The following is a 27,366-nucleotide window of genomic DNA, read 5'->3' on the forward strand; positions in this document are numbered from 1 at the left end:
AGATTTTTCAAATGGTAGAATGAGGGGAAGGAACGAGGACAAGGAGGCCTTTTTCCTGAAGGTTGAAAAAGGAAGTAGTAAGTAAGAAAGTAAGAAGTAAGATTTTCCCACGTAGCATGGTAATGGCATGGAACACATTGTCTGAGAGGATGGCGAGAATGCAAACAGTGGACATGTGTAAGGAGTGGAATGGTATGCTTTGTGTTGACTAAGATAGATCTCCTATTACAAATTATTGACTTCATGGAGGTTTGTAATAATAATATTATCTTTTATCAGAACTTTTCCAGTATATGTGAATATATTAGACAGCGATGTTTTCAAGATTTTGACAGTTCTTAGACATAAAAAGCATGGATATATTTGTTACAATAATAAATGATAATGAATATTTTTACTTTGGGCCTGAACAAAAAAGACTGCCTTGATATTAGGGCATGCTGACATTTAGCACACAGAATAAAATAAATGGCAGGTTACACAGAAACCATTGGAGGGCTGCATGTGACCATTAGGCTAGGTTGAAAATTGTTGACCTTGCCGTTGGTATGATCCTGTCATTCAACACTTGTAGAAAATAATTTAGCATCCTGCAAAAAATATTTGAAGTAGCACAGCTTTTGGTACTGGTATTTCATATAGTAGAATGCCTATAGTTGCTGCAATTTTGATTTCTCGAGTAGCTAGTAAAATTCTGCAGGATGACATGCTGATTTCTTATTAAGTGTAGTCATCTGAAAATGTTTTTTTTTATTATTTTATTTTATTATTTTTTTTGCTGTCATTGTTTTCTAAATATAGTACTTGAAAATATTTCAGATATTTCAAATATTTGAAAAATATTTGTAGTTTCCAGAAGTTGCTGTGTTTGTTATTATTATTATTATTATTATTATTATTTGACACCTCCAGGGAGTCCAAAGACTCATCGAGGGAGAGTGTGCCGCATCGAACGATTGATCCCCTTCCAACTACTAACCGCGATGTTGAATACAAAATATGTTTACTATGAGTTGTTTATAACACTTGTCATTATTGTCTTTCTTCTCTACTCTAGTACGCCATCTTTTTGACTTTATGATAATTTACATATTCAGCAGTCTACATTTTGTAAAGTTTTTTTTTTCCATACTTAATTTCCACAATGAGTCGCTGACTCCATGTAGGTCAGATGTTAATAATACTGATTAATTTTTGTTCATTTACTGATATAATTTTATTAAAATCTAGGATATTAATTATAATCTATAAATGATGAATTCACCATTATACGAATTCAGAAATATGTAATTGTACAGTCTACCCATGCTCAAAGTAAGATGGAGATGCCTAGACAGTCATAATATTAAATAATGACATTCATGTAGTTAACTATATAGAAATTATTATTATTATTATTATTATTATTATTATTATTATTATTAAACAAGACCTCATGGAGTCAAAGACTCATCTAGGAGGTCCTTTTATCTCACACACATCTCATCATACCAGGTCTTAAACACATTCAAACTCCTTGCAGACACCACACTCTCAGGCAAGGCATTCCAATCATTCACAACTCTGCACGAAAAAACCTGCCTCTCACTCCCCTACTCACACCCTCTTTATACAGTTTCCAGGGATGACCTCTGGTTCTCCCCTGATCTCCCACTATTCGTTGTAGAACTTCTCCACCATTGATCCTATAGCAACCCCTTACCAACTTGTAGGTCTCTATCATATCTCCCCTCTTCCTTCTCTCCACTAGTCTCTGCAAATTACATCTTTTCAATCTTTCCTCATACTCGACATTCCAGAGGTCAGAAACTACCTTAGTCAGTCGCCTTTGGACCCTTTCCAACATCTCCTCATCCTTCTGAAAACCAGGTGACCAAATCTGGGCACAATAGTCCATGTGTGGCCTAATCAAAGCCTTATACAATGGAACAAGAATCTCCCTACTTCTACACGTCAGTGTCCTCCTCATCATTCCCAGAAGTCTTTGTGTTGTCTTCACAATTTTGGCGATGTGACCCCTAAATTTTAGATCCTTATCCACTATCACTCCCAGATCTCTTATTTCCTCTACTTCCAACAATATATTCTTACCAAGCATAAATTCTGCATCCCATCTTTGTTTTCCAAATTTTAAAACCTTACATTTTGCAACATTGAACTCATACCCCCATTTGCTTGCCCAATCACTCAATTTATTCAAGTCTTCTTGCAAGGCCACAACATCTTCACTACTCTTTATGGTTCTTCCCAACTTTGCATCATCTGCAAACAACTGAATATCTCCATCCAAATCTTCGCCAATATCATTAATATACAAGTTAAATAGTAATGGCCCTAAAACAGATCCCTGAGGCACTCCACTAGTGACTTTCCTTTTCCTGGATATTGCACCCCCATACACAACTTGTTGATACCTATCAGATAGCCAGTCTCCAATCCAATGCACTAATCTAATATCCAACCCCATCTGCTCTAGTTTGACTGTCAACTTATCATGAGGCACTCTATCAAAAGCTTTTGCGAAATTCAAGTATATTACTGTGTATCCTTCTCCTCTGTCCAAGGAAGCAGTCACTTTATTGTAATAAGTAAGTAGATTACTAAAACACGACCTCCCTTTAGCAAATCCATGCTGTCCATCAAAGATTATACCATTGTTGTCAACCCAACTCTGGATTCTAGCTCTCACAAGCTTCTCCAACAACTTAACCACAACACCCGACACACAGATAGGCCTATAGTTTGATGCTTGAGTTCGATCACCTCCTTTATGAAGTGGCACAATCTTGCCCTCCTTCCACTCTTTAGGGACTTGACCAAGTGCAAGACTCGTATTAAAAAAATATGTCAAGGCAGGTGTCAACTCTCTGGCACATTCCTTCAGAATACGCGGTGATATATTATCAAGTCCCACAGCCTTATTTACATCTAGTTTACTCAACTCCCCAAACACCTCTTGCTCACTTACAGTCAGTCCATCCTCCCCATCATCAACTGCTCTTAATCTCTCCATGAAGTCACATTCACAAGATTGAAAGATCTTTATGAACTGCTCATTAAGTATCTCCACCACACATTCTGCAACAGCTGTCTTTATACCATTTCCTCCAATCAATGTCATCCTTCCATAATCATTCTTTCTTTTGCTGGCTACATATCGAAAGAACTCCCTAGGATTCTTTTTAGCTTCATTAGCTAACTGCTGTTCATACCTCTCTTTAGCTACTCTCACCAACCAAGTCACTCTCCTTGCCTGGTCTTTGTAGAACTCATGAAATTGGTTACTTCCACTTCTCTTATGCTGCCTCCACAATGCCCTTTTTCTCTGTATTGCATGCTTAATCTCTTTATTCATCAATCTCACACCTAACTTATTTAACCTTCTCACCCGTGGTATACATTTAGACATTGCATCCACTAAATATTTTTTGAAAATCCCCCAAGCTGCATTGATCTCTTTTCCAGCTAACTCCTCATTCCATGCTACACCTGCAAGCTGTCTCCTGAGCTCTTCATAATCACCCCCCTTGTAGTTCCACATATACCCTTTTTTCACAGGGGTCCTTGCACTGCTGGCAACCACCCAAGTAATCACCTCATGGTCACTTTCACCAATTGGTGGATGATTTGATACCTCATTGATAATTACATCCTCCGATGAGATGACCAAATCCAAGACCCTTAATCCTCTTGTGCCCTCTGTTACATACTGTCTGAGGTAGTTATCCCTCAAAAACTCAAGAAACTCATTTTCTTTACTTCCAGTTGCTATCTCTTCATTCCAGTCTATATTGCCATAATTAAAATCACCCATAATGATCACCCTTTTCTTATTTGCTTGGCTTATTTGACTATACATTTCACTATCACCACCATCCACATTACCAGGTCTATAACAACATCCCACCAAGTATTTGATTCTATTCACCTCTATCTCACACCATACTGCCTCAAAACCACTGGCCCCATTTCCCCCTTGCATCTCTACCTTGTATGGACATAACTCTTTCTCTATCATCAATAGCACTCCCCCTCCCTTTTTACCCCTTCTATCCTCACGAAACACATCATACCTTTCCATCTCTATTCCTGTCAGGATGTCATCCTCATCTAACCATGTCTCACTTATTCCGACAATCTCTGGGTGCACAGACGCAATTAGTGCAACCATTTCATCCGCCTTGTTTCTTATACTTCTAGCATTGGTATACAAACACAACAACTCATTTCTGGATCTACAGCTAGTTCCACTGATACCACTCACTCGATGTGATCTCTCCATGCTGGACTGGGGCCATTTCCCTTTCTGCTTCTTCATTTTAGAACCCTTTGCAATTCCATCTGTTTCCTTTTGATCATACCTCTCTTTAGCTACTCTCACCAACCAAGTCACTCTCCTTGCCTGGTCTTTGTAGAACTCATGAAATTGGTTACTTCCACTTCTCTTATGCTGCCTCCACAATGCCCTTTTTCTCTGTATTGCATGCTTAATCTCTTTATTCATCCATCTCACACCTAACTTATTTAACCTTCTCACCCGTGGTGTTTCCAGCTATGGAAATAAGAATTAGATGGTGGCCTGGGAGCATATCCTATCAGAATAAGTGTGATTAAATCCTTACCTCACTCATAGTACTAATGTACTATAGATTATTACTGCTTGTGAGTGGGAGTATTATAAAAAAATAAGTATGTAATTCTTTACATAGGGGTTACTTTTGCATTTTAGCTTATTTAGAAAAAAAATAAAAATAAAATCAATTTTTCTAGAAAGCAATTAATCATAATCTTTGATTACAGTAAACCGGACATGTAATACTGGTGAGGTCGCTTGTAAATCTGATCCAAAGTCATGCATACCAGTTAAATGGTTGTGTGATAATGCTCTGGATTGTGTTGATGGTTCAGATGAAGAAAACTGTCGTAAGTCTTTAATTTAATGTAAAAAATTAAAAAATTGCTTAGATAAAATAACATTTAAAAATGTAACTTTAGAATAAAAATAATCATGTGAATGATAAAAATCAACAGAAGAATAATGATCATTTGGGTTCATTTGCATTCTAATTTGCTGTGAAGTACTGTAACTTTAGGTTCACAAAATAAAAATTAACCACAATAATTACAGAAAAGTATGAATAATGTCAGTGGCATACCCAGGGAGGGGGCCAAGGCCCCCCCCACCAAAAAAAAAGAAAAAAGGAAATAAACACTAGAAAATTTTCCAAAAATCTTTTCCTAATTAAAATTGATTTTTTTTTAATTTATGTTGTGTCTTCTATTTCTATACTATTTGTCATATATTGGTGATCACTACAGATGCTGAGTCATAGGTCGTATGCAACGCGTAGTGTGTATTCGTAAATTGTCTACTCAACTCTCCCCCCACCCCACCCCAAGATTAAATCTTGAGTGCTCGGGCCCCCTCCAAGATTAAATCCTGAGTGTGACACTGTATAATGTAGCACATGATTTGAGAGTGTTATCAGAGACATTAGGGGAAGAGTGTGAGAGATAAAATTATGAATGTGTTGCTGTGGTATTATGATAGCAGGAAGCTGAGGAGAAGGGCAGTGATTATGATAGGATGCATATGAAGTATGTGGAAGTATAGAATAAACTTGAATGTGTGTAGGTGGGAAATAAGGGGGAGAAAGAGAGGGTTAACAGAAGTAGCCTGCCAGTGAAAGGCATAGTCTTAAGCAAAATAGATTAGAGAAGAGTGTTTCCAGCTATGGAAATAAGAATTAGATGGTGGCCTGGGAGCATATCCTATCAGAATAAGTGTGATTAATTGATGATGGAATGAAAGATTGGACTACAGGAATAGCCTCAAGAGTAACAGCAACATCAAAGTTTTGTGAAAGAATAGTGAAGAATTATGGGAAGAAAGGGGAATCAGGGACAAGGTATTGTGCATGTATATCAATGCAATACCAATGCTAGGGTTGAATTTGTGGCAGTGATCCAATTAGTAGGTCCCCAGATCATTAGCATTAGTGGCACATGGAAGATAATATATACTGACAAGAACAGAATGTAATGGATAATAGCATATTTTGAGAGGACAGACAGGATAAAAGGAAAAGGATGAATTATGATCATTTATTTCTCTCAAATGGATTATTAAGGAGGCAGTAGTGATGATGGATTTGAGGCTGCTTGGTATGAGAGTGAGTTGAACAGGATTTTAGATTTAATAGAGTGTTGCTACTGTAAGCAGGTAATGTAGAAGGAGGTAATTCTAAGATATTTAGGCAGATGTTTACTAAATAGCTTAAGGAAATTACAACGTACAATAGAATATATACATTAAAATAAATTTTAATGTATTTTAATGTATATAACTCCATACCCTCCCCCCCCCCCCAGTATATATGCACTCCCTAAAATACATAAAGAAAATGTGCCATTACATCCCATAGTGGATGGCATTGATTCCCCCACATACAAACTAGCTAAATATTTGGACAAAGTCCTCACACACTATACTGGCAACACACCCTCACACATAAAAAACTCAGCCCACTTCAAAGCCAGCATAGAAAAAACCTTACACTCCAACACACTGACTTAATGGTCAGTTTTGATGTCTCCTCCTTATTTACAAATGTCCCACTCAAAGAATCCTTAGAGCTAATGCAAGCTAAATTTCCTCCCGATATCACCGCCCTATTTCAGTTCACAATGAACTTAAGCTATTTTGTTTGGCAAGGAAAATTCTACAAACAAATAGAGGGGACAGCCATGGGTTCACCACTCTACCCACCCTTGGCCAACTTTTTTATGGAGATTTTTGAAGAGAACGCCTTAAAATCTGCTCCACAAAAACCAACCATATGGCTTTTCTATGTTGATGATGTGTTCGCTGTTTGGCCACATGGCTCTGATGCACTCCTCTCCTTCCTAACACACTTAAACAACCAACACCCCAGAATCAAGTTAGTTCCCCCTGGAAGAAGAGAAAAACAATTGCCTTCCTTTCTTAAACACACTAGTCACCCACCAACCTGATTGAACCTTGGTTTTCTCAGTTTATAGAAAACCCACCCACACAGGCAGATACATCCACCAACAATCCCCCCACCCTCACAACAATATGGAGTCATTAAGACACTACACAACAGGGCTAAACTTATCTGTTCAAATGGCAATGCCCTAACCCAGGGGTCGGCAACCTGCGGCTCGCGAGCCACATGTGGCTCTTTGGATGTGAAGCTGCGGCTCTTTAGTTCCATATGCAAATATTATTTATTTTATCAAAAAAAAAATTTAAAAATCGTTCTGAATCGATTAACGAGGATTAGGCACCGATTCTATCTCTCAGCCACTTGTACTCCCTTTTCACCGCACCCCTCCCCCGTGACATGCATCGTCACTGTCGTCAGTCCGTCGGAAGCTCTCGGAAGTTTATATGTTTGGCAATTTTCATTGAATTCGGCATAGCTGGGCATAACACCTTTACTCGTAAACTAAGTATCTAATATTTGTAGTATCTAAAAAACTAGAGGGGAAGATATAGCGAATGCCGTGCAAAAATGCCTTGAAGACAATAAGATCTTGTGGCTCTTTAAAAACTTTTTAAAATTTTGTGGCTCTTAAAAAATTTTGAAATTTTGTAAATTGTAATTTTTGACTCTTCCGACTCAAAAGGTTGCCGACCCCGGCCCTAACCACAGAACTAAACCACATTCTCAATACTTTCTCAGCCAATGGCTACCCCCCCCCCCCAAAATCCAAAAAATATTGAAAACAATAAACCACAACCCCCCCCCCTTCACAACAAGGATTACTTTAAATCTGTCACCATTCCCTACATCCGAGGCACCTCGGAAAAAATTACAAAAATCCTACAAAAACATGACTCGACTTCTTGTTACAGACCATATAGAAAACTGGCATCCCTTATCCTCTCCACCAAAGACCAACCTCCCTCTCTAGACCTGCTTGGTGTATATGAGGTCCCTTGCAGCTGTAAGCTGTCCTACTTTGGCCAAACAGGCAGGACAGCTAATATCAGAATTTCAGAACACAAGGACTACATCCGGTTTCACCAATATCGCTACTCTGGTCTTGCAGACCATGCTCTGGATACCCGCCATAGAATACGGTGGAAGAAAGCCACGATAATACACCATAGTAAATTCAAATACGAAAGGCTATTCATGGAATCAGTCTCAGCCCAAAGAAACAATCCTAACCTGAACAAATTTGGTCATGAGACTGTCCCAAATTTGGGAGACCTACGTCAGAAGACCTTCAGCCCAAACGGCCAAGAATACCTACAATGCCCACTAGGGGGCACCCTCAGGACTTCTAGGAGAAAGAATAGCTTCCTACTTCGTCCATGTACTGTGTGTTGTGCTTGCGTGCATGTGTCTTGTTTTTAAGTTCCTGTAAAAATGGCAATGTGACGTTCCAAAATATTGGAAGTGTATTAAAATTTATTTTAGTGTATATTCTATTGTACGTTGTAATTTCCTTAAGCTGTTTAGTAAACATGTATAACCAACGTCTAAGCCTTTCCATGAGAATTTAGGCAGACGATATGTCAATGAGTAATGGAAATAGAATAAGTGAGATTGGTGAGTGACTGAGAAGTGATAGTAATAATTAAAGCACTGATTGGAAGCATAAAATCAGGTGTGAGTAAGGATAATGAATTCCTTGCGGTGAGTAAACATAGCTATCATACACAGCATGTGGAGGCAACATGATGAACACAAGTATCAGATTTAATAATGTCCTGTGCATTTATAAAAGAAGTCACCATGATACCATCAGTTTGTGAGAATATGTGCTTTTGACATGGTAAGCACATATACCAGCCACTGAATTGGAAACCTTTTATGCAGATATATGTAAATATTACATGGCATATTTATTGCATATCTAGGCAGCTATTTAAGAATGCTACTAGTCAATAATCGTCACCAATGTTGATCACAATGGGAAAAACAAAGGATCTTTCGGAGTTCGATAAAAGGCTTATTATGGATGCCCATCTCAAAAGGTGAGATATCCCTGGTATTTAATCAAGAAACTACTCATATCTCAGCAAACTATGCACAGGAACTTGAAGAAGAGTACTGGCAGTCATGCCTATATGGAAACCGCTGATTTCTGCGAAGAACTGGAAAGTTCATCTACAGTGGTGTTAGGAACACTGTGATTAGATCCTGGAAGATTGGAAAAAAGTCATGTGGGGCAGGTTCTGCTGGTATAGAACAAGTCCTCTGATATTGCTGGAGGGTCAAAGGTCCTCCAAGGAATATTTGAGCATTGTTGCCAATCAAGTCCATCCTGCAATGTTGACTTTTTATCCAGCAGGTGATGATTGTTTCATGGATGTTAGTGCTACTGTTCATTGCGCAAGATTGTTCAGCAGTGTTTTGGCAAGCATGACAACAATTTTCACCATCTTTCCTGGCCACAACAAAGTCTGGATCTGAACCCCATTGAGAATTTATGGGACACGTTAGAAAAATAGATTCAAGAGTAAAGCCCTCTTTCATCAAATCTGAGCCATTTAAAGGGCTGTCTGGTGAATGCCTGATATGTTGTAGATACAATCCAACATCTTGGAATCTATGCGAAACTGCATATGTGCTGTAATTCGGGCTAAAGGAGGCCCAACATATTAAGTAAAAGTTTCTGATTCAGTGGCCAGTATGGGTAGGTTCAAGTTAACTTCATTGAAGAAGAAGAAGAAAGAAATGTGGAAAGACTATGGCAAACTTAGAAAATAGATTGGTGACTTTCCAATGATCAGGTAAAAGCAGGAAATCAGTATTGTTTGGGACTTAGTTCAAGACTAGTTAGTGATGGCAGTTCAGATTATACTTTTTCTGAACTTTAATAAATAAATAGGGTGAGGGGAAATGGTTGAATCATGAAATTATGCAGGAGCTACAGGTGAGGAGGATACTACTCATCACCCACATCAAGAATACAGTAGTAGAAAGATGAGAAGCATAGTGAGAAAGAAGAAAAATTGACATACAGAAAAAAATTGGCTGAGACAGAAAAGCAAAATCCTAGATAATTCTACTGTTATGAAGATGTGAATATGGAAGCTGACTTTAGTTGCTGGAGATCTCATAGAGATGACATGTGGAAGATATAGTATGGCTGTGGTATTGATATGGCTATGGGATTGGATAGGATATTGGCATAATGTGCAAAATAACTAACAATCTTGAATTAGCTGTCACTAAAAGTCTGGCAATAGCAACTTCCCTGAAGAATGGAAGGAAAAAAAATAATGCCACTGCATAAGGGACCATCCAGGTCAGCGGTGACAAATTCTAGGCCAATTTGTATATCAGTATGGTGATGTAGGTGTTGGAGAGGCTGGTTAGATATAGTATACAGGACTGGATTGATGAAAATAAAAAATTTTCCATAGGTCAGCATGTGTTTGTTAAGGATATGTCATATTTTGGTAACCAAGTTGGATTTTATAATAGGAAGACAATTGTATTGAACAGGGAAGATCTTACACGCTGATTTTTCTAGGTTTTTGCAGAAGCATTCAGTAGAAATGGCATATTACAAGGTATTGTTGAAACTGATGGGGATGCAAAGAACATTATTAGGCCACTTTCTGGTGTGACTAAGGGGTATAGCATTGGGTGTATATGACTGACCACTGCATCTTGTTGAGTTCTGGTTCACTGTTACCAAACCAGCTAACCTGCAAATGCATGTTATGAGTATTTGAAGGCGAGAATGATTATGATATATTCTCCATGGAATCTCCAATTTATTTTGATAAAATTATATCAAAATAAGTGTTCTAAACTACTACCATGTTTAGAATAATAACTTCAATTTCCCAATGTTTTGACCTTCTTCATTTCTAATTCATCGTGGCAACAGAAAATGTTATTAGACTTGTCCCATAGGACTGTATGGCTAAGGTTTTCTTCATTGAGATTGGCCGAGAACAGAACATGACTTGACAAAGCACTGGCTCGCATTCTCCTGTAACTGACGTCTCTCTTATACTTGACGTCTACTTCAAAACCTAAAGAACTATTCTTAACAAAGATAGAAAAAGCTGCATCCCTATTACCAATCCAAGAAGCAAACCTTCTTCGTATGGAAGCTATTTTCACCATAAATCATGCAAGACCACCTTCTGATAACATTTCTCATTCTGAGAGATCAGCTATTAAAAGTTTGAGATACAATAACGACATCATTGTTCTCCCTGCAGACAAAGGGAATGCTACTGTGATCTTAAATAGATCAGATTATCATAACAAAATTTTAGAACTACTGAACACTGACACTTACTCTGAACCAAATAGTGATCCTACTAAAGAACTGCACAATAGGACGAACAATTTACTGAAAGCCACCTCAGAGTTACCTAGAAACATCCGTCTTTCCCTTAGATCATTTCATCCTCTAATTCCTAGGTTATATGGACTCCCTAAGATCCATAAATTAAACTCTCCTCTTAGACTTATCGTTGAAGGCATAAACTCCCCTACTTACAACCTCTCAAAATACCTCGCATCCTTTTTAAAAAGCCTTTGTGGTACTTCCTTTTCTCATGTAAAAAATTCTGCTGATTGTCTCAAAAATTAAAGACATCAAACTCAACACATCAGATTTAATGGCAAGTTTCGATATTGTTTCCCTCTTCACGAATGTCCCTACTCAAGAAGTTCTATACCTTCTCCAGAGGAAACTATCCAAGAAATTTTTCTCCTTACTTTCTCACTGTGTAAACTCAGGATACTTCAAATATGATAACAAGATTTATAAACAAAACTCAGGTATGGGCAGCCCGCTCTCTCCGATTCTTGCTGACATATTTCTTAAAGATTTTGAAGAAAAAGCTATTAATTCCTCACCTCTTAAACCTAAAGTTTGGTATCGTTACATTGACGATGTATTTCTCATCTGGGAACACGGTATCAACAACCTCAACCTTTTTCTGGACCACCTCAACAAGTTTCATCAGAAAATCAACTTCACCTGTGAACTAGAATCCGACGAATGTCTTCCCTTTCTGTTAAAACTTACGAGATGTGCTGAGAACATCAAAATCTCCATTTTTAGAAAACCCACTCACACAGACAGATACCTTCATGCTTCTTCCCATCACTACCCTCCACAGAAGTTTGGTATTATTTCAACCCTGGCACATCGTGCCAGATCTTTATTAACAGATGAAAAAGAAATTGAATATGAACTCAATTTTCTTAAAAAGTCTTTCATTAACAATGGATTCTCTTTTAAAAAGATTAATAAATTTCTCTCTGTCCACCACTCAACTGCTCTTGAAGATTCTTCTCCACCAAGAGGTTTTATTTCATTACCATACATCAGCTCTCTCACCCCGAAACTGGCAAAAATACTTCAGAAATTCAACATTAGAACTTGCTTCACTACGTTCCCTAAACTTCGCTCCATACTAAGTAGACCTAAAATGAAACATCTTCCTACTCAGTATCCAGGAGTCTATAAAATTTTGTGTGATTGTGGCAAGCCATATTACGGCCAAACTTCTAAATCCATCCTTTTACGCATGGAGGAACATCAAAGAGACATTTCTTACAATAGAACCAGAGCCAGCGCTCTCTCTAGCCACATTCTCTTCTCCGTCAACGCAGATGATGGCCACCAACACATCGTCGATTGGCAAAAAACCTGTAATATCCATGTGTGCTATGATGAACTGGAAAGAAGAATAATTGAATCTAAAGAAATATCACTTGATTCATCTCATATTAATAACAGCCTTAGCTATAATATTTCTGATGCACACATTGCCACTGTCCAATACTGGCGCACTAATACCAGCTCACGCACGTAATCATCTTCAGTTGGAACTCTAGCATGCATTCCTTTTAAATGTACTTGTTTTATACTAGTTCTGTTAATGTATTTTTTCATGCGTCTTATTTTTATTTTACTCTTTACCAATGATACCTGAAGAAGTTGTATTTCAACGAAACTAGTTGTATCTTAAAAATAAATTTGTCATTCTCGGTATAAAGTCATTTAATTTCCTTTTTTATATACAGTTCTATCGAGTAAATAATGAACATTAATATATATATATATATATATATATATATTAGAAATAGAATATGCTGGTTTGACATTGTTAATATAATTAATGCTTTACATGTTTATCAAGTTTTATTTTAAAGATATTAACCTTTAACTGCTACCACTCCATCTACTATCGCAATGTATTTCACTTTTCATAGTTGTGAAGTGAGGAAGTCATCTTATCCTTGTTTTCTAATTCTTTGACTGCTGAGAAGATTGTTTTCTTGTAGAACTCATGATGTTTCGCTTCATTTAATCTTGTTTAATTCAGTGAAATTGCTCCCTTCACACTTACAAACCAGACCATGCCATTTGCACCGTTGCAGTCACATGTAGGTGTTCCATAACAATCAGTCTTTTTCTGCATTCTCTATTGTTTCATTACTCTAAAATCTGGGAACTATTCTCAGTGAATAAGTGAATATTAGTTGATGTGGACCTTCCATGATGAGTCTTAGGACTCCCTGGAGATGCTCAGTTAATAATAATGAGTGAAAACTGCCACAGTGTTTTCCCGTTATGAATTTTGCTCTCCTTTTGGAGATATTTCTTATTTACTTTTACACATTCTTCTGTCTTCTTTTGGTCTTCACTTTTGTTGTATATTTGTTTAAAATACTTAGGAAGGCAATATATAGTTACCATCTGCTGGTATAACTAACCTACTGGAGTTCATGTCTACCCTACTCCTATTTCATCAGCTTAATATGTTTGATGAAGTCAATTGCTGCATTAGAACTTATCTGGAAGTTTCTTTTCTGTCTGTAATTTTAGCACAGTATATCATAATATCATACAGTATGTCGTTTTAATTATTGATATAGCTTAAACATTGTATTTAATTTTGAGTTTAATGGTTATATTTGGTAACTCTATATTGATAATACTGGAAATACATCAATAAGATTTTTGTCAAATAAAATATGATGGAATATTATTTTATGATTTATACTTATAATTTAACAAGCAGTCTATCTCAAAACTGAATTATGTATTTTCTTCTTCTTCTTCTTCTTCATATTATTATTATATTATTATTATTATTATTATTATTATTAACTGGGTTTCTTCATGGACTGTCATGATTCATTGTAGGGAACATCATGCTAACATTATTCACACTGTGCTTATCATACTTCTTAACCCATTCATAGCGCACTCACAACCTTCTGACAACTTATTCCACTCACTACCACTCTTACAAGTAAAAAATCTAGTCTTTACATCCCTTTTACTCAACTCTTCTGGAAAAGGGGAGAAAGAGAGGGGAATCCTTTGTTTTCTTTTGCTCCAACCATGTACTGGGAATTTATCTGCATCTAATCAGAAAAATTCTCTTAGATTTTACAGAATAGCTTTTGCCATCATGTACATATTGTATCATATTGTATATATTTTTCTATCATATATCCCTTCTTTTCATTATTAATCAATATTTACAACCCACAAACTTCAGTTTAAGCATGAAATCATCTTGGTCACCAGCTGCTGGATACTCTCCACCATCTCCTCATCCACTAGGTGACAAAACTAAAGTGACCAAATCATGCACATTTTATCTTCTTAAGATAAAATATATTTTATCTTAACAGAAGCAATTTTTCATCAACGTATGGGCAGGTGCATTTGGAGACAGTTAATAGGACTGCATGTTTTGCCAAACAGGCTTACAGGACCTTTGTACCATAACTCTTTGCAAAACCTGGAAGAAGACATCCTCTGTAATGTGCTTGATGATATTCCCTTGGTGTGGAGGCAAAACATGGTTCATACATGATAGAACTTCACTACACTTTATTTATGATGCCTAAGGGTATCTTGATCAAAGGTTTCCTGAACATTGGATTGATTAAGGTGGATCGCTTGGTCACCTGACCTAAATCCTGTTGATTTTTTATTTGTGGGAGCCATTTGAAATTATTGGTGCACTCTACTCTCTCCCTTTCTCCCTAGTTGTGAATATTGATGAACTAAAGGAATGTATTGAGCATGTGTGACCTTCCATCACACTAGACAGGAAGTCTCAAGCACATGAGGCTGTCAATGGTGAAATGTCTCATTGGCTACTTGGCAATAGTGGAGGTCATTCCTGCTGTGAAATATGTTCATCCTACAGTATTTCATTTTGCCTTCTATCTTCATAGCAGGTCATGCTACCACTACAAAAGATCTTGGAAATGTGAGGTTGCAGACCCATATTTATTGGAACTTTTCATGTTTTGAGATTTGAAATGTGGAATACATCTTGAAAATTTATAACAAGAGTGTGGCAGAATCAACCTGTATACATGTGTGTGTGTGTGTGTGTGTGTGTGTGTGTGTGTGTGTGTGTGTGTGTGTGTGTGTGTGTTTTCCTTCTGAGACAGTCCCTTCAGTTCCTTTGACATTGATGATTTAATGGTGAATAGGAGCTACATTTAGGCCTAATAGAAAGACTAATCATTGTAAAGATTTAATGATCGAAAGCAGCAAAACATCATAAAACACTGCATTTGCAGACTACATTGGTGATGGAATATTTGGCACACCTGCTGCTATGTTTACAATGGTATTTTACAACTATGTGTAAAGTGATAAAACGAACTAGGTTTAATTTTTGTTGAGATTGAAACAAACAAACAAATGCCATCTAGTTTTGCCACATGATGGCAAATGAAGTAAACATTATAAGCTAAATATAAAAATTAAAAAACAAACAAACTCAGATAAACTTTGAGTATTAACAGAACAAGAAGTCAATGATATGTGGTGTGTGTCATCAGTCTTCTAGGTTGATTAGGAGGTAATTATTAGAAAAGTTAACCTGAGTAAAGCTGAGAGATCTGATCAGTGATTTCCAGACATCACTTAAGACAAATCCCTAGTTTTTGTTAAGAGACACGTGAGTAAATAATGAGTAGTAAATTCTTTGATATGAGATGAAAGCAAGGTTTTCTTCAAGATAGGGGAGATGACTTTATCCCAGTTGATGAAGTGATTTGTGTTGAAAGAAGACCAAATTTTTCCTCTCTTTTGCATACCACATTACTGAAAGGTTCCTTCATCCTCATTCCAAAACTTGTGCAAGTCTAATCTGCAAATGAAGACTACATAAACAAGGAATTCAGTAAACACCATGCCCTATATTAAAACAAACTTCTTTCATGTTATATCAAAGAATCTACCACTAATATTCGCTCATGTGGCTCCTACAACAAAAAACAGGGACTTATCTCACATAATGTCTGGAAATTGTTGAATAGATCTTTCAATATTACTGAGTTTAACTTTTTTTAACACTTACCTCTAAACAATCATAAAAGAGTGATGATATCACACATATGTCTTTCTTTGATTATTAATACAAATGTTTTATCTGAGTTTTTGAAATTTTGATTTAACTTATAAATGTTTACTTGATTAACAACCTGAAGAGGGCCATCCTTTCGTTGTGATGAAAGTGGTTATTATTATTATTATTATTATTCATGACACCTTCAAGGAGTCTGAAGACTCATCCAAGACCCCATGGAATCAAAGACTCATCTAGGAGGTCCTTTTATCATACACACAGCTCCTCATACCATGCTTTAAACATGCTGAAATTCTCTGCAGACACCATACTCTCAGGCAAGGCATTCCAATCATTCACAACTCTGTATGAAAAAAAACTGCTTTTCACTCCTCTACTCACACCTTCTTTATACAGTTTCCAGCATTGATCCTATAACAACCTCTTATTGACTTGTAGGTATCTATCATATCTCCTTTCTTCCTCCTGTCCACCAGCCTCTGCAAGTTGCATCTTTTCAATCTTTCCTCATACTCAACATTCCAGAGGCTAGAAACTACCTTAGTCAGTCGCCTCTGGACCCTTTCCAACATCGCTTCGTCCTTCTGAAAACCAGGTGACCAAATCTGGGCACAATAGTCCATGTGTGGCCTAATCAAAGCCTTATACAATAGAACAAGAATCTCCCTACTTCTACAAGTGAGTGTCCTCTGCATCATTCCCAGAAGCTGTTGTGTTGTCTTCACAATTTTGGCTATGTGTCCCCTAAATTTTAGATCCTTATCCACTATCACCCCCAGATCTATTATTTCCTCCACCTCCGACAATATATCCTCACCAAGCATAAATTCTGCATCTCATTTTTGTTTTCAAAATTTTAAAACCTTACATTTTGGAATATTGAACTCACATCCCCATTCCTGTGCCCAATCACTCAATTTATTCAAGTCTTCTTGTAAGGCCACAACATCTTTACTCTTCATGGTTCATCCACTTTGCATCATCTGCAAACAACTGAATATCTCCTTCCAAATCTTCACCAATATCATTAATATACAAGTTAAACAGCAGTGGCCCTAAAACAGACCCCTGAGGCACACCACTAGTAACTTTCCTTTTCCTGGATATCACTCCCCATACACAACCTGTTGATACCTATCAGATAGCCAGTCTCCAATCCAATGCACCAATCTAATATCCAACCCCATCTGCTCTAGTTTGACTATCAACTTATCATACGGTAATCTATTGTTTTGTATGTTTCAATCTCAGTGATTATTGAATTCATTTCTTTTTTATCAGATCTGTTGCTAATGTTTTTCGCCATCTAGCACTAAGTTAGTTGGTTTCAGACCGTGATGTTGAGTTACTGGTAAAGATTTAAATAATAATAATAATGTATTTATGAACTGTATTGGTATTTCAGATTTCCAAGTATTTCTTATCTTCTGCTAGTAGTCAAATGTATTTTCCCAATTCACAGAATATACTGAGGTACTGAATATTTGTGTGTGTGTGTGTGTGTGTGTGTGTGTGTGTGTGTGTGTGTGTGTGTGTGTGTGTGCATGCATGCATGCATGCATGTTCATAGGCTTTACTATAGTGCAGCTTACTATTATCTATGGTTAACATGTTTCCTTAATTTACTTTTAAAAATAAAGATCGAGAGACATGTACTCAAGAGGAATTCACCTGTAATAATGGCAAATGTATTACCAAACGTTGGGTTTGTGATCAAGATCAGGATTGTGGAGATGGAAGTGATGAAAAGAACTGTGGTAAGTAAGTGTTGTATTATTGTAAAAAAGATCTCTCTCTCTCTCTCTCTCTCTCTCACACACACACACACACACACACACACACACACACACACACACACACACAGTCATCAGAATGTTAGAGACCTGTTAGAACATCACCATATGAAAAGGTGAAGCCTGTAACAGGTGTATGTGACAATGAATGAAAGCCTTTGTCCACTATCCCATTAGCTGGTACAGGTTATTTCTCATAAAATGTAAGCCTAGTTTTTAGTATCTGCACTGATGATGCTTTATTATTTATTCATTTATTAAGGTAATTATTTAGGAATAAATATTTATGCATCAGTTAAATTAGTAACAATGTCCTGTTAAACTAAACAATATGAGTCATAGATATCATTCATCTCATCACTTTCATGGCAAGCACTTTACAAAACATCAGAATGCTAGCTCAGTTGTGTTCAGAAAGGTGGTCTCTGAGCTCAGATTACTTTTTTAAAAACAATGTTCTTTAAGGCAAATGTTATTCCCACATTTGCCAGAATGAAAAATAATTCATTCTCACCAGGAGGCCTGTAATGTCTGCATCATGCACAGTACTGGACTAGTATTTAATCTGCTGCACCTGAAGAACAGGAAGTGACACATAATATCTAATTAATAATGAAGCTAGAAATTTCATAAACGCATGACTCATGCTTATTAGAAATTGCTTGTTATTTCTAAACAACCATTTCCTTGTTTCTTAGAAAAAAAAAAAAAAAAGAGAAATCTGAATTGCAAATCATTTGATACCTAGACAGAAACCTACAGATTAATGGGTACTGAATCAGTCAGGATTTCCACTCACCCACTGGAATAAAAGTACTTGCAAAAAGGACAAAAATTTTCTGCAGTTTCAAAAAAGGATACCACATTTGGTCTTCATGCATAACATATTATTATCATTCATTATTATATGGATATCTATATTATCAAGGCCGGCGCTAGGCTGGACGTTGCTCGCCTGCAAAGCTGAAATGGATGCTCCCAAACAAATGGCAATTTATTTATTTATTTTTATTTTTGTCATAATCATGTGGAAAGAATTTACAAGAAAGAAATTAAATTACACATTTGTTCTCGAAAACATTTTATTAATTAAAATTTAAATTTCCTAGTTTTGATATTAACAAAATTATCTATATATATAGTAATATAGTGATTATTATTATTATTATTTGTGACACCTCCAAGGAGTTAGAAGGCTCATCGCGGGAGAACACCTAGTGTACAACTCTCTGTCTCCACTACTACACAGAACCTCTACTACCAATCACCTACACCAATGTCATCTACTGCCCACAACTACTACCACCACCACCACCACCATAGCTAGTATTTTTTTTGTCTGTAAATTGAAATTGCATGTGTTCTGAAGGGCCGATTTGTCTGTATGTGGGATGAAAAACCCTCTACCTCCATATGAGATCGGCTAATTCACCTTCAATTGAAAAAGTCCATATAAAGATTCCACCTGTAATGACGAGAATCGAACTTAGGCCTATCTAATTGAAGGGTGCAACATACCATCGTTCTTCCAACTGCGCTACGGAGGCACTATATACTATATTATATATAGTAAATGATATCTACTACTTATCAACAGTAACCAGAGCAAATGTAACTGAATTTTATTGTTTTCATTTCAAAATAGAAACCATCCCCATGAAACAGGCCATTATAGTTGTCAATATTAAAATCCTATATCATATTACACCTAATTGGAATCATAAAAATGGTTAGAATTGGTTAGAATTGTTAGAATTACTTACATTGGCGACATGATGATTTCACAGAGTTCTGCACATTCTGCACCTAAGAAGGCACGTTCATGACAATCTTAGTGGGAGAAAATCTGATCTATTTTTATGCAGAATATGTAAATTTTCAGCAATTATATTGACTTACCTAATTATTATTACAGTACTTAATTTTTTTGCAAAAATTTAAAGAAAGAATGAAACTTCATACTAACACTTCCAAATGGCACTCACCTGCATTGCAGGCCCTGGATATTAAATGGAGTTAAAAGACTTGTTTCAGGTGACCCACACTAATCTTTATACACACACAATACCTATCATACCTCTCTGTAAACTCATTCATGCCAGGTAGCTTATGACTACTGGCAATCCATTTCACTCATTCACCACTCTCTAGGCAAAAAATCTAGTCTGCGCACCTTTGCTAACCACAGTCTTACACAACTTACTGGGATGACCTCTAGTTCTCTCCCTTTATTTGTCATGTGTTGAAAAATTTCTTTTTTGTCAATCTTATAGAACCCCTTTAGTAACTAAGTTTCTATCATACCTCCTCATTTCTTCCTATCATCTAAACTTTGTGACCCACATACCTTTAATTTATCCTTATAGGGAGCAATCCATAAGCATTTCATTAACTTGGTCACTTGTCTCTGAATCCTCTCCACTTCCCGATCTCTAAGAAACCAAGGTAATGAAACCTGACCACCATGTACATGGTGGTCAGGTTTCATTGGTCAGGATATGCCCAGTCATAGCCAACTAAATTTACAACATATACAAGATAAGTTTTACAACATCCAAGTAATCTTTTGATCTCTTTTGCCAATTTTTGCAATATGCCCTCTGAACTTCAACTTTTTTCACATAAGTAGTAAAATGGTAATACACCATTTTATTACTTATATATGGAAAATATATAAAGTCTGCATTTATTTAACTTAAGTTTCTTCCTGTATCTAGCTCCCACTGATGAGATCTTTTGATCTCATCAGTGGGAGTATTTAAAGTATTTCAGTAAAGTATGTCTTTACACTGCTCAACTAGCAGACATATGGAAGATTCACAGCTTAATATGACAGGGTATTGGTTCCTGGCTTGATCAAATTTATACCTCCTCTTATAAGTAGAGTAATTCAGGTCAGACATCTTGACATACCATGTCAGTCTTACCTAAATTCCACTGCATGGAACAATTAGAGATCAGTTCCAGAATGATGAGACCAAGGAGAAAGGGATGTGTTTTCCTCAAAAGGAAAGCACATCCTGCATAAAACAACCTACAACCCACATAAAACAAGAAGCTGATTCACAGCAAACTAATGCAATGGTATAAAATGCAGTGACTTAATCAAAAACATCAACATGAAGATATACAACTGGAAAGTCCGAAACAAGTGGAAGAAAGGAATTTTAAAATAAGAATATGGCAGTACTAAGCAGATATTCCTTCAGCTTCATTCTTCAATTGACAGTGCATCAAATTCTGTGGCAAAAGGACTCTCATTCAGATCCACACTGATCTGGATGAGAGTCTTTCTCAACATATCTGAACATATTTTCACCAGAAGATATGTCCACCACACAAGGGATATCTTTGGTTCCTTTAAGAAACACTAACAATATCTGTATGAAGACAACTATTTCTTTTTTCTTTTTTTTTTGGTCCAGCCAATACGAAGAACTTAAAAAGTGATTTATTCAGCTATCAAAGACACATGGAAACCTATATCTTTCAGTGTTAAAATTTTGCTGTTTAAGACACAGTCTCAAAAATACATAATACAGACCAGTCACACACATATGCAGATCTTCTCTGGTACTCTCTGGATTTTCATCTCCCAGTATTTGGAATATACAGTATGATTACAATAGTCCATTTGGCTTAAGTTGCTGAGATTGTTCATGAACAAACACTGCAGCATTCTATGCTTAACTCTAAGACTGTTGCATCATTATGGAATTGACATTCTTTCCATCAATGATAGCAGAATCTAGTAGAAGGAAATATTTAACCTATTTTGCTGCAAACTTTAGCAGTTGGGTATTAACAGTGACACTCTGTTTATTAATTTACAGAAGTTCCATGGATAACTGACTTAACAGAAGGGATCTTGCTTGGAGAATTGCATATGATCATCTTCCAGTAAATGCTATCAAATGAAGGCACTTTAACTGGAGATCATCTGTAACTGTTGGAAACAGTAGAACATGTATTCTGCAGTTTCCCTCTGTATTTGGAACAGAATATGTAATTATTGTTGGACATCTCATTACTTAAAACAGAACAAGTTCTTTTTTGTAATATCCCCCCCCCCCCCCACACACACATACACCTGTTAGCAATGGAAAAAAGAATTTTGATATTTATCATTGAGTTAAAATATTATTTATGGAAAGTTAGAAAAAACATGTTTTTTTTTTGAAAACCAGCAATATGACATTCAATTGCTTTACAATACTCTAAAGCATTTGTATGTCATATTATCTAGGAAATGCCAAACTTTTGCAAAGTGATGAAGACTACCCATGCTATGCAATATTCTTCAGGGAGAGATAAAATTCTACCTATTCATGAGATGAGAAGTTTTTCACACAGTTCTATCTTCTTAGTTCACTGTGGTCTTGTTAACTGCAAGGATGACTGGAGAGCAATCTCAGTCAATGAAAGCGAACTAAATGCATTTATCTTAGAAAAGGCTAACCACCTAGGTACCAGTCATATTTGGATTTTAGCTCCAATTTGTTGGTATTCAGCTGCAGGAGACTGGTGAAAAAGAGAAAAGATAGTCTTTGGCTGCATGATGATATAAAGAAGCTGAGGCCTTTTTTCTGTCTCTCCTACTGTCCATCTCTTCTTCCTCTTAACACTATCAGTCTCTCTTGCATCCCCTATACTACTGTAGGTATATGATGAACACCTTTTCACCTCAATAATCATCAAAACATCTGGTCTGGGCAGTGACCCTTTCTGTAATGCTTAGTAGCATACATGTCTGAAAGGAAGTATACTTTACATTATGAGATACTGAGCAGTTGATGCAAAGTCAGACTTCTCTAGATATAAGGCTGGTGGGCCAAGTGCTGCGGATGTTATTTGAAGAGCTCCTGATTCAGATAAGTTTTACTAGGAATAATTAAGTATATATGCAAAATTGTTTGAGTAAGAGCGGCTGTAAACGTTGTACGCTACCGGTATTATTAGTGTGGGATTTTTTTTCTTGCCTAAACTAAATTACGAAATCGTTATTATTAGACCTAGTTAACCTGCAGAGAGAAAAAAAAATGGCGGCGGCATTGTCATTCCATGATTTGAATTTAGATTTCAGTCGTTTTGTTAAGTGTGAGGTCTGTTATATGTATTCCTTCGATTACATAAATGATTTGTGGATATTTAGTGCGGATGGAAGAAGGGTGTGTGCGAAGTGTGACCTGAACGAGGAACTAATGAATGCGAATATGATATTGATGACAGAAAGTGCTAGTACCGATTGTGTCGCGAGTGCATGTTTGAAAGAAAAGGATGGTGAGAAAGATAGGAAAAATACTTTTAAAAAATCAGGAAAAAAGAAAAAGAGCGATTTGACAACCATAACGGATGTTAAAAGGGACGAAAGTGAGGCGGAAAGAAACGAAGTTGAGAGAACGAATGAAAGTAGAAATTGTGTGATGCAGAAATCGCAAGTAAAAAAAATCGAAAGAATAAATGATAGCGAAAAAAGAATGAATGATGGCGAAAGTTCGACGCATGTTGGACCGAAAGTACTGAAACAAACAAAGATAAATGACAGTAAAAGTGAGAAGAATGATAGCAAAAGTTGGATGCATGTTAGTCCGAAAGTACGGAAACAAAGAAAGATAAATGAGAGGGGAAGTGAGAAGAGGGGGTCGAGAGTTAGAAAATTAGAAAGATTTAATGATAGAGAGAATGTGTCACGAGGTTCGGAAGGTGAATTGGATTGGATGAGGCAAGAAATGAAATGGACGCTGAATGAAATTAAGAGAATTCAGGTCAAAACTATTAAAATAAATCATGATGGCATGAAAGAGTTAACGAAAGATGAGTGAGTGGCATTGTATGGCGACTCCATTATTAAAGGTGCGCTAGAGGATAAAATCTACAAGGTATGTTTTCCAGGCGGTAAAATGAGTAGAGTGATTGAGGCATTGAATATGAGGTGGGAGCGAGCAAAAGAGTTAATTGTATTAATTGGTACAAATGATTTGAGAGAGAACAAAGAGCATGTCAAAATGAATGTCAGGAGACTGCTTGGAAAGATAAAAGAGAATAGTGTGACAGGAAGGGTGGTCAGTGTATTGCCTAGGTATGATTGTGGTGAAATGAGGCAGAGAGGAAGGATTATGAATGATATTCTGGCTGAAATGTGTGAGGAGATGGGAGTACAGTTTGTTAATGTGTGGAATGAGTTTGAGGGACGAAGTGAGCTGTATGGGAGCGATGGAGAGCATTTGAGTGGTTATGGTGTGAGTCACTTGGAGAGACTGCTGCTGGAAGGTAGAGAAATGAATAGAGAGAATGAATCAGATCAAGAGGAGAGTGATGTGGAAGAGCAGGAGAGTAAGAAAGGAGAGACTGAAGAAGTGGAAATGAATGGGGAAGTGAGTGACATGAGTATAGAAAATGAGAGAATGAGTGTGCAAGAGGAGCAGGGAAACGGGGAGGCTCAGGGTGGACAGGGGTACACAGCGTGAGAAAGGTGGATACTCCAAGAGGACGTGAGAGCATGTGTAGGCAGGAAAGTAATGGGATGACCAGGGATCAAGAGGAAACAGATGTTATTGCAAAGGGTTCTAAAATGAAGAGGCAGAAAGGGAAATGGCCCCAGTCCTGCATGGAGAGATCACATCGAATGAATGGTATCAGTGGAACTAGCTGTAGATCCAGGAATGAGTTGTTGTGTTTGTATACCAATGCTAGAAGTATAAGAAACAAGGCGGATAAAATGGTTGCACTAATTGCGTCTGTGCACCCAGAGATTGTTGGAATAAGTGAGACATGGCTAGATGACGACGACATCCTGACAGGAATAGAGATGGAAAGGTATGATGTGTTTTGTGAGGATAGAAGGGATAAAAATGGAGGGGGAGTGTTATTGATGATAGAGAAAGAATTATGTCCATACAAGGTAGAGATGCAAGAGGGAAATAGGGCCATTGGTTTTGAGGCAGTATGGTGTGAGATAGAGATGAATAGAATCAAATACCTGGTGGGATGTTGTTATAGACCTGGTAATGTGGATGGTGGTGATAGTGAAATGTATAGTCAAATAAGCCAAGCAAATAAGAAAAGGGTGATCATTATGGGTGATTTTAATTATGGCAATATAGACTGGAATGAAGAGATAGCAACTGGAAGTAAAGAAAATGAGTTTCTTGAGTTTTTGAGGGATAACTACCTCAGACAGTATATAACAGAGGGCACACGAGGATTAAGGGTCTTGGTTTTGGTCATCTCATCGGAGGATGTAATTATAAATGAGGTGTCAAATCATCCACCAATTGGTGAAAGTGACCATGAAGTTATTAGCTGCCAGCAGTGCAAGGACCCCTGTGAAAAAAGGGTATATGCGGAACTACAGGGGGGGTGATTATGAAGAGCTCAGGAGATGGCTTGCAGATGTAGCATGGAATGAGGAGTTAGCTGGAAAAGAGATCAATGCAGCTTTGGGGATTTTCAAAAACTATTTAGTAGATGCAATGTCTAAATGTATACCATGGGTGAGAAGGTTAAATAAGGTAGGTGTGAGATGGATGAATAGAGAGATTAAGCATGCAATACAGAAAAAAAGGGCATTGTGGAGGCAGCATAAGAGAAGTGGAAGTAACCAATTTCATGAGGTCTACAAAGACCAGGCAAGGAGGATGACTTTGTTGGTGAGAGAAGCTAAAGAGAGGTATATGAACAGCAGTTATCTAATGAAGCCAAAAAGAATCCTAGGGAGTTCTTTCGATATGTAGCCAGCAAAAGAAAGAATGATTATGGAAGGATGACATTGATTGGAGGAAATGGTATAAAGACAGCTGTTGCGGAATGTGTGGTGGAGATACTTCATGAACAGTTCATAAAGATCTTTCAATCTTGTGAATGTTACTTCATGGAGGGATTGAGAGCAGTTGATGATGGGGAGGAGAGACTGACTGTAGGTGAGCAAGAGGTGTATGGGGAGTTGAGTAAACTAGATGTTAATAAGGCTGTGGGACTTGATAATATATCACTACGTATTCTGAAAGAATGTGCCAGGGAGTTGACACCTGTCTTGACATATTTTTTTAATACGAGTCTTGCACTTGGTCAAGTTCCTAAAGAGTGGAAGGAGGGCAAGATTGTGCCACTTCATAAAGGAGGTGATCGAACTCAAGCATCAAACTATAGGCCTATCTGTGTGTCAGGTGTTGTGGTTAAGTTGTTGGAGAAGCTTGTGAGAACTAGGATCCAGAGTTGGGTTGACAACAATGGTATAACCTTTGATGGACACCATGGATTTGCTAAAGGGAGGTCATGTTTTAGTAATCTACTTACTTATTACAATAAAGTGACTGCTTCCTTGGACAGAGGAAAAGGATACACAGTAATATACTTGGATTTCGCAAAAGCTTTTGATAGAGTACCTCTTGATAAGTTGACAGTCAAACCAGAGCAGATGGGGTTGGATATTAGATTAGTGCATTGGATTGGAGATTGGCTATCTAATAGGTATCAACAAGTTGTGTATGGGGGTGCAATATCCAGGAAAAGGAAAAGTGGAGTGCCTCAGGGGTCTGTTTTAGGGCCATTACTATTTAACTTGTATATTAATGATATTGGCAAAGATTTGGATGGAGATATTCAGTTGTTTGCAGATGATGCAAAGTTGGGACGAACCATAAAGAGTAGTGAAGATGTTGTGGCCTTGCAAGAAGACTTGAATAAATTGAGTGATTGGGTAAGCAAATGGGGATGTGAGTTCAATGTTGCAAAATGTAATGTTTTAAAATTTGGAAATCATAGATGGGATGCAGAATTTATGCTTGGTGAGAATATATTGTTGGAAGTAGAGGAAATAAGAGATCTGGGGGTGATAGTGGATAAGGATCTAAAATTTAAGGGACACATCGCCAAAATTGTGAAGACAACACAAAGACTTCTGGGAATGATGCGGAGGACACTGACGTCTTCCTTCTCTCCATGAGACTCTGCAAATTACATCTTTTCAAAGTCTCGTGGAGAGAAGGAAGAGGGGAGATATGATAGAGACCTACAAGTTGGTAAGGGGTTGTTATAGGATCAATGGTGGAGAAGTTCTACAGAGAATAGTGGGAGATCAGGGGAGAACCAGAGGTCATCCCTGGAAACTGTATAAAGAGGGTGTGAGTAAGGGAGTGAGAGGCAGGTTTTTTTCGTGCAGAGTTGTGAGTGATTGGAATGCCTTGCCTGAGAGTGTGGTGTCTGCAA

General features: G+C 37.1%; 1 protein-coding gene across 3 annotated transcripts in view; it reads left to right on the plus strand.

The window, feature by feature from the left end:
• The window catches only part of LOC150092591 (low-density lipoprotein receptor-like), a 400,302-nt gene that overhangs the window by 54,674 nt on the left and 318,262 nt on the right, over positions 1-27,366 (plus strand). For all 3 annotated transcript variants that reach the window (XM_090414387.1, XM_090414386.1, XM_090414388.1), the window contains exons 4-5: positions 4,801-4,923; positions 18,007-18,123. In XM_090414387.1, the coding sequence (XP_090270513.1) occupies positions 4,801-4,923; positions 18,007-18,123 (240 nt within the window). The remainder of the gene's footprint in view (positions 1-4,800; positions 4,924-18,006; positions 18,124-27,366) is intronic.

This window comes from Typopeltis vanoorti, chromosome 25 (genome assembly GCF_054136105.1).
Source record: "Typopeltis vanoorti isolate ZY-2024b chromosome 25, IOZ_Tvanoo_1.0, whole genome shotgun sequence".
In the NCBI taxonomy this organism is placed as follows: Eukaryota; Metazoa; Arthropoda; class Arachnida; order Uropygi; family Thelyphonidae; genus Typopeltis; species Typopeltis vanoorti.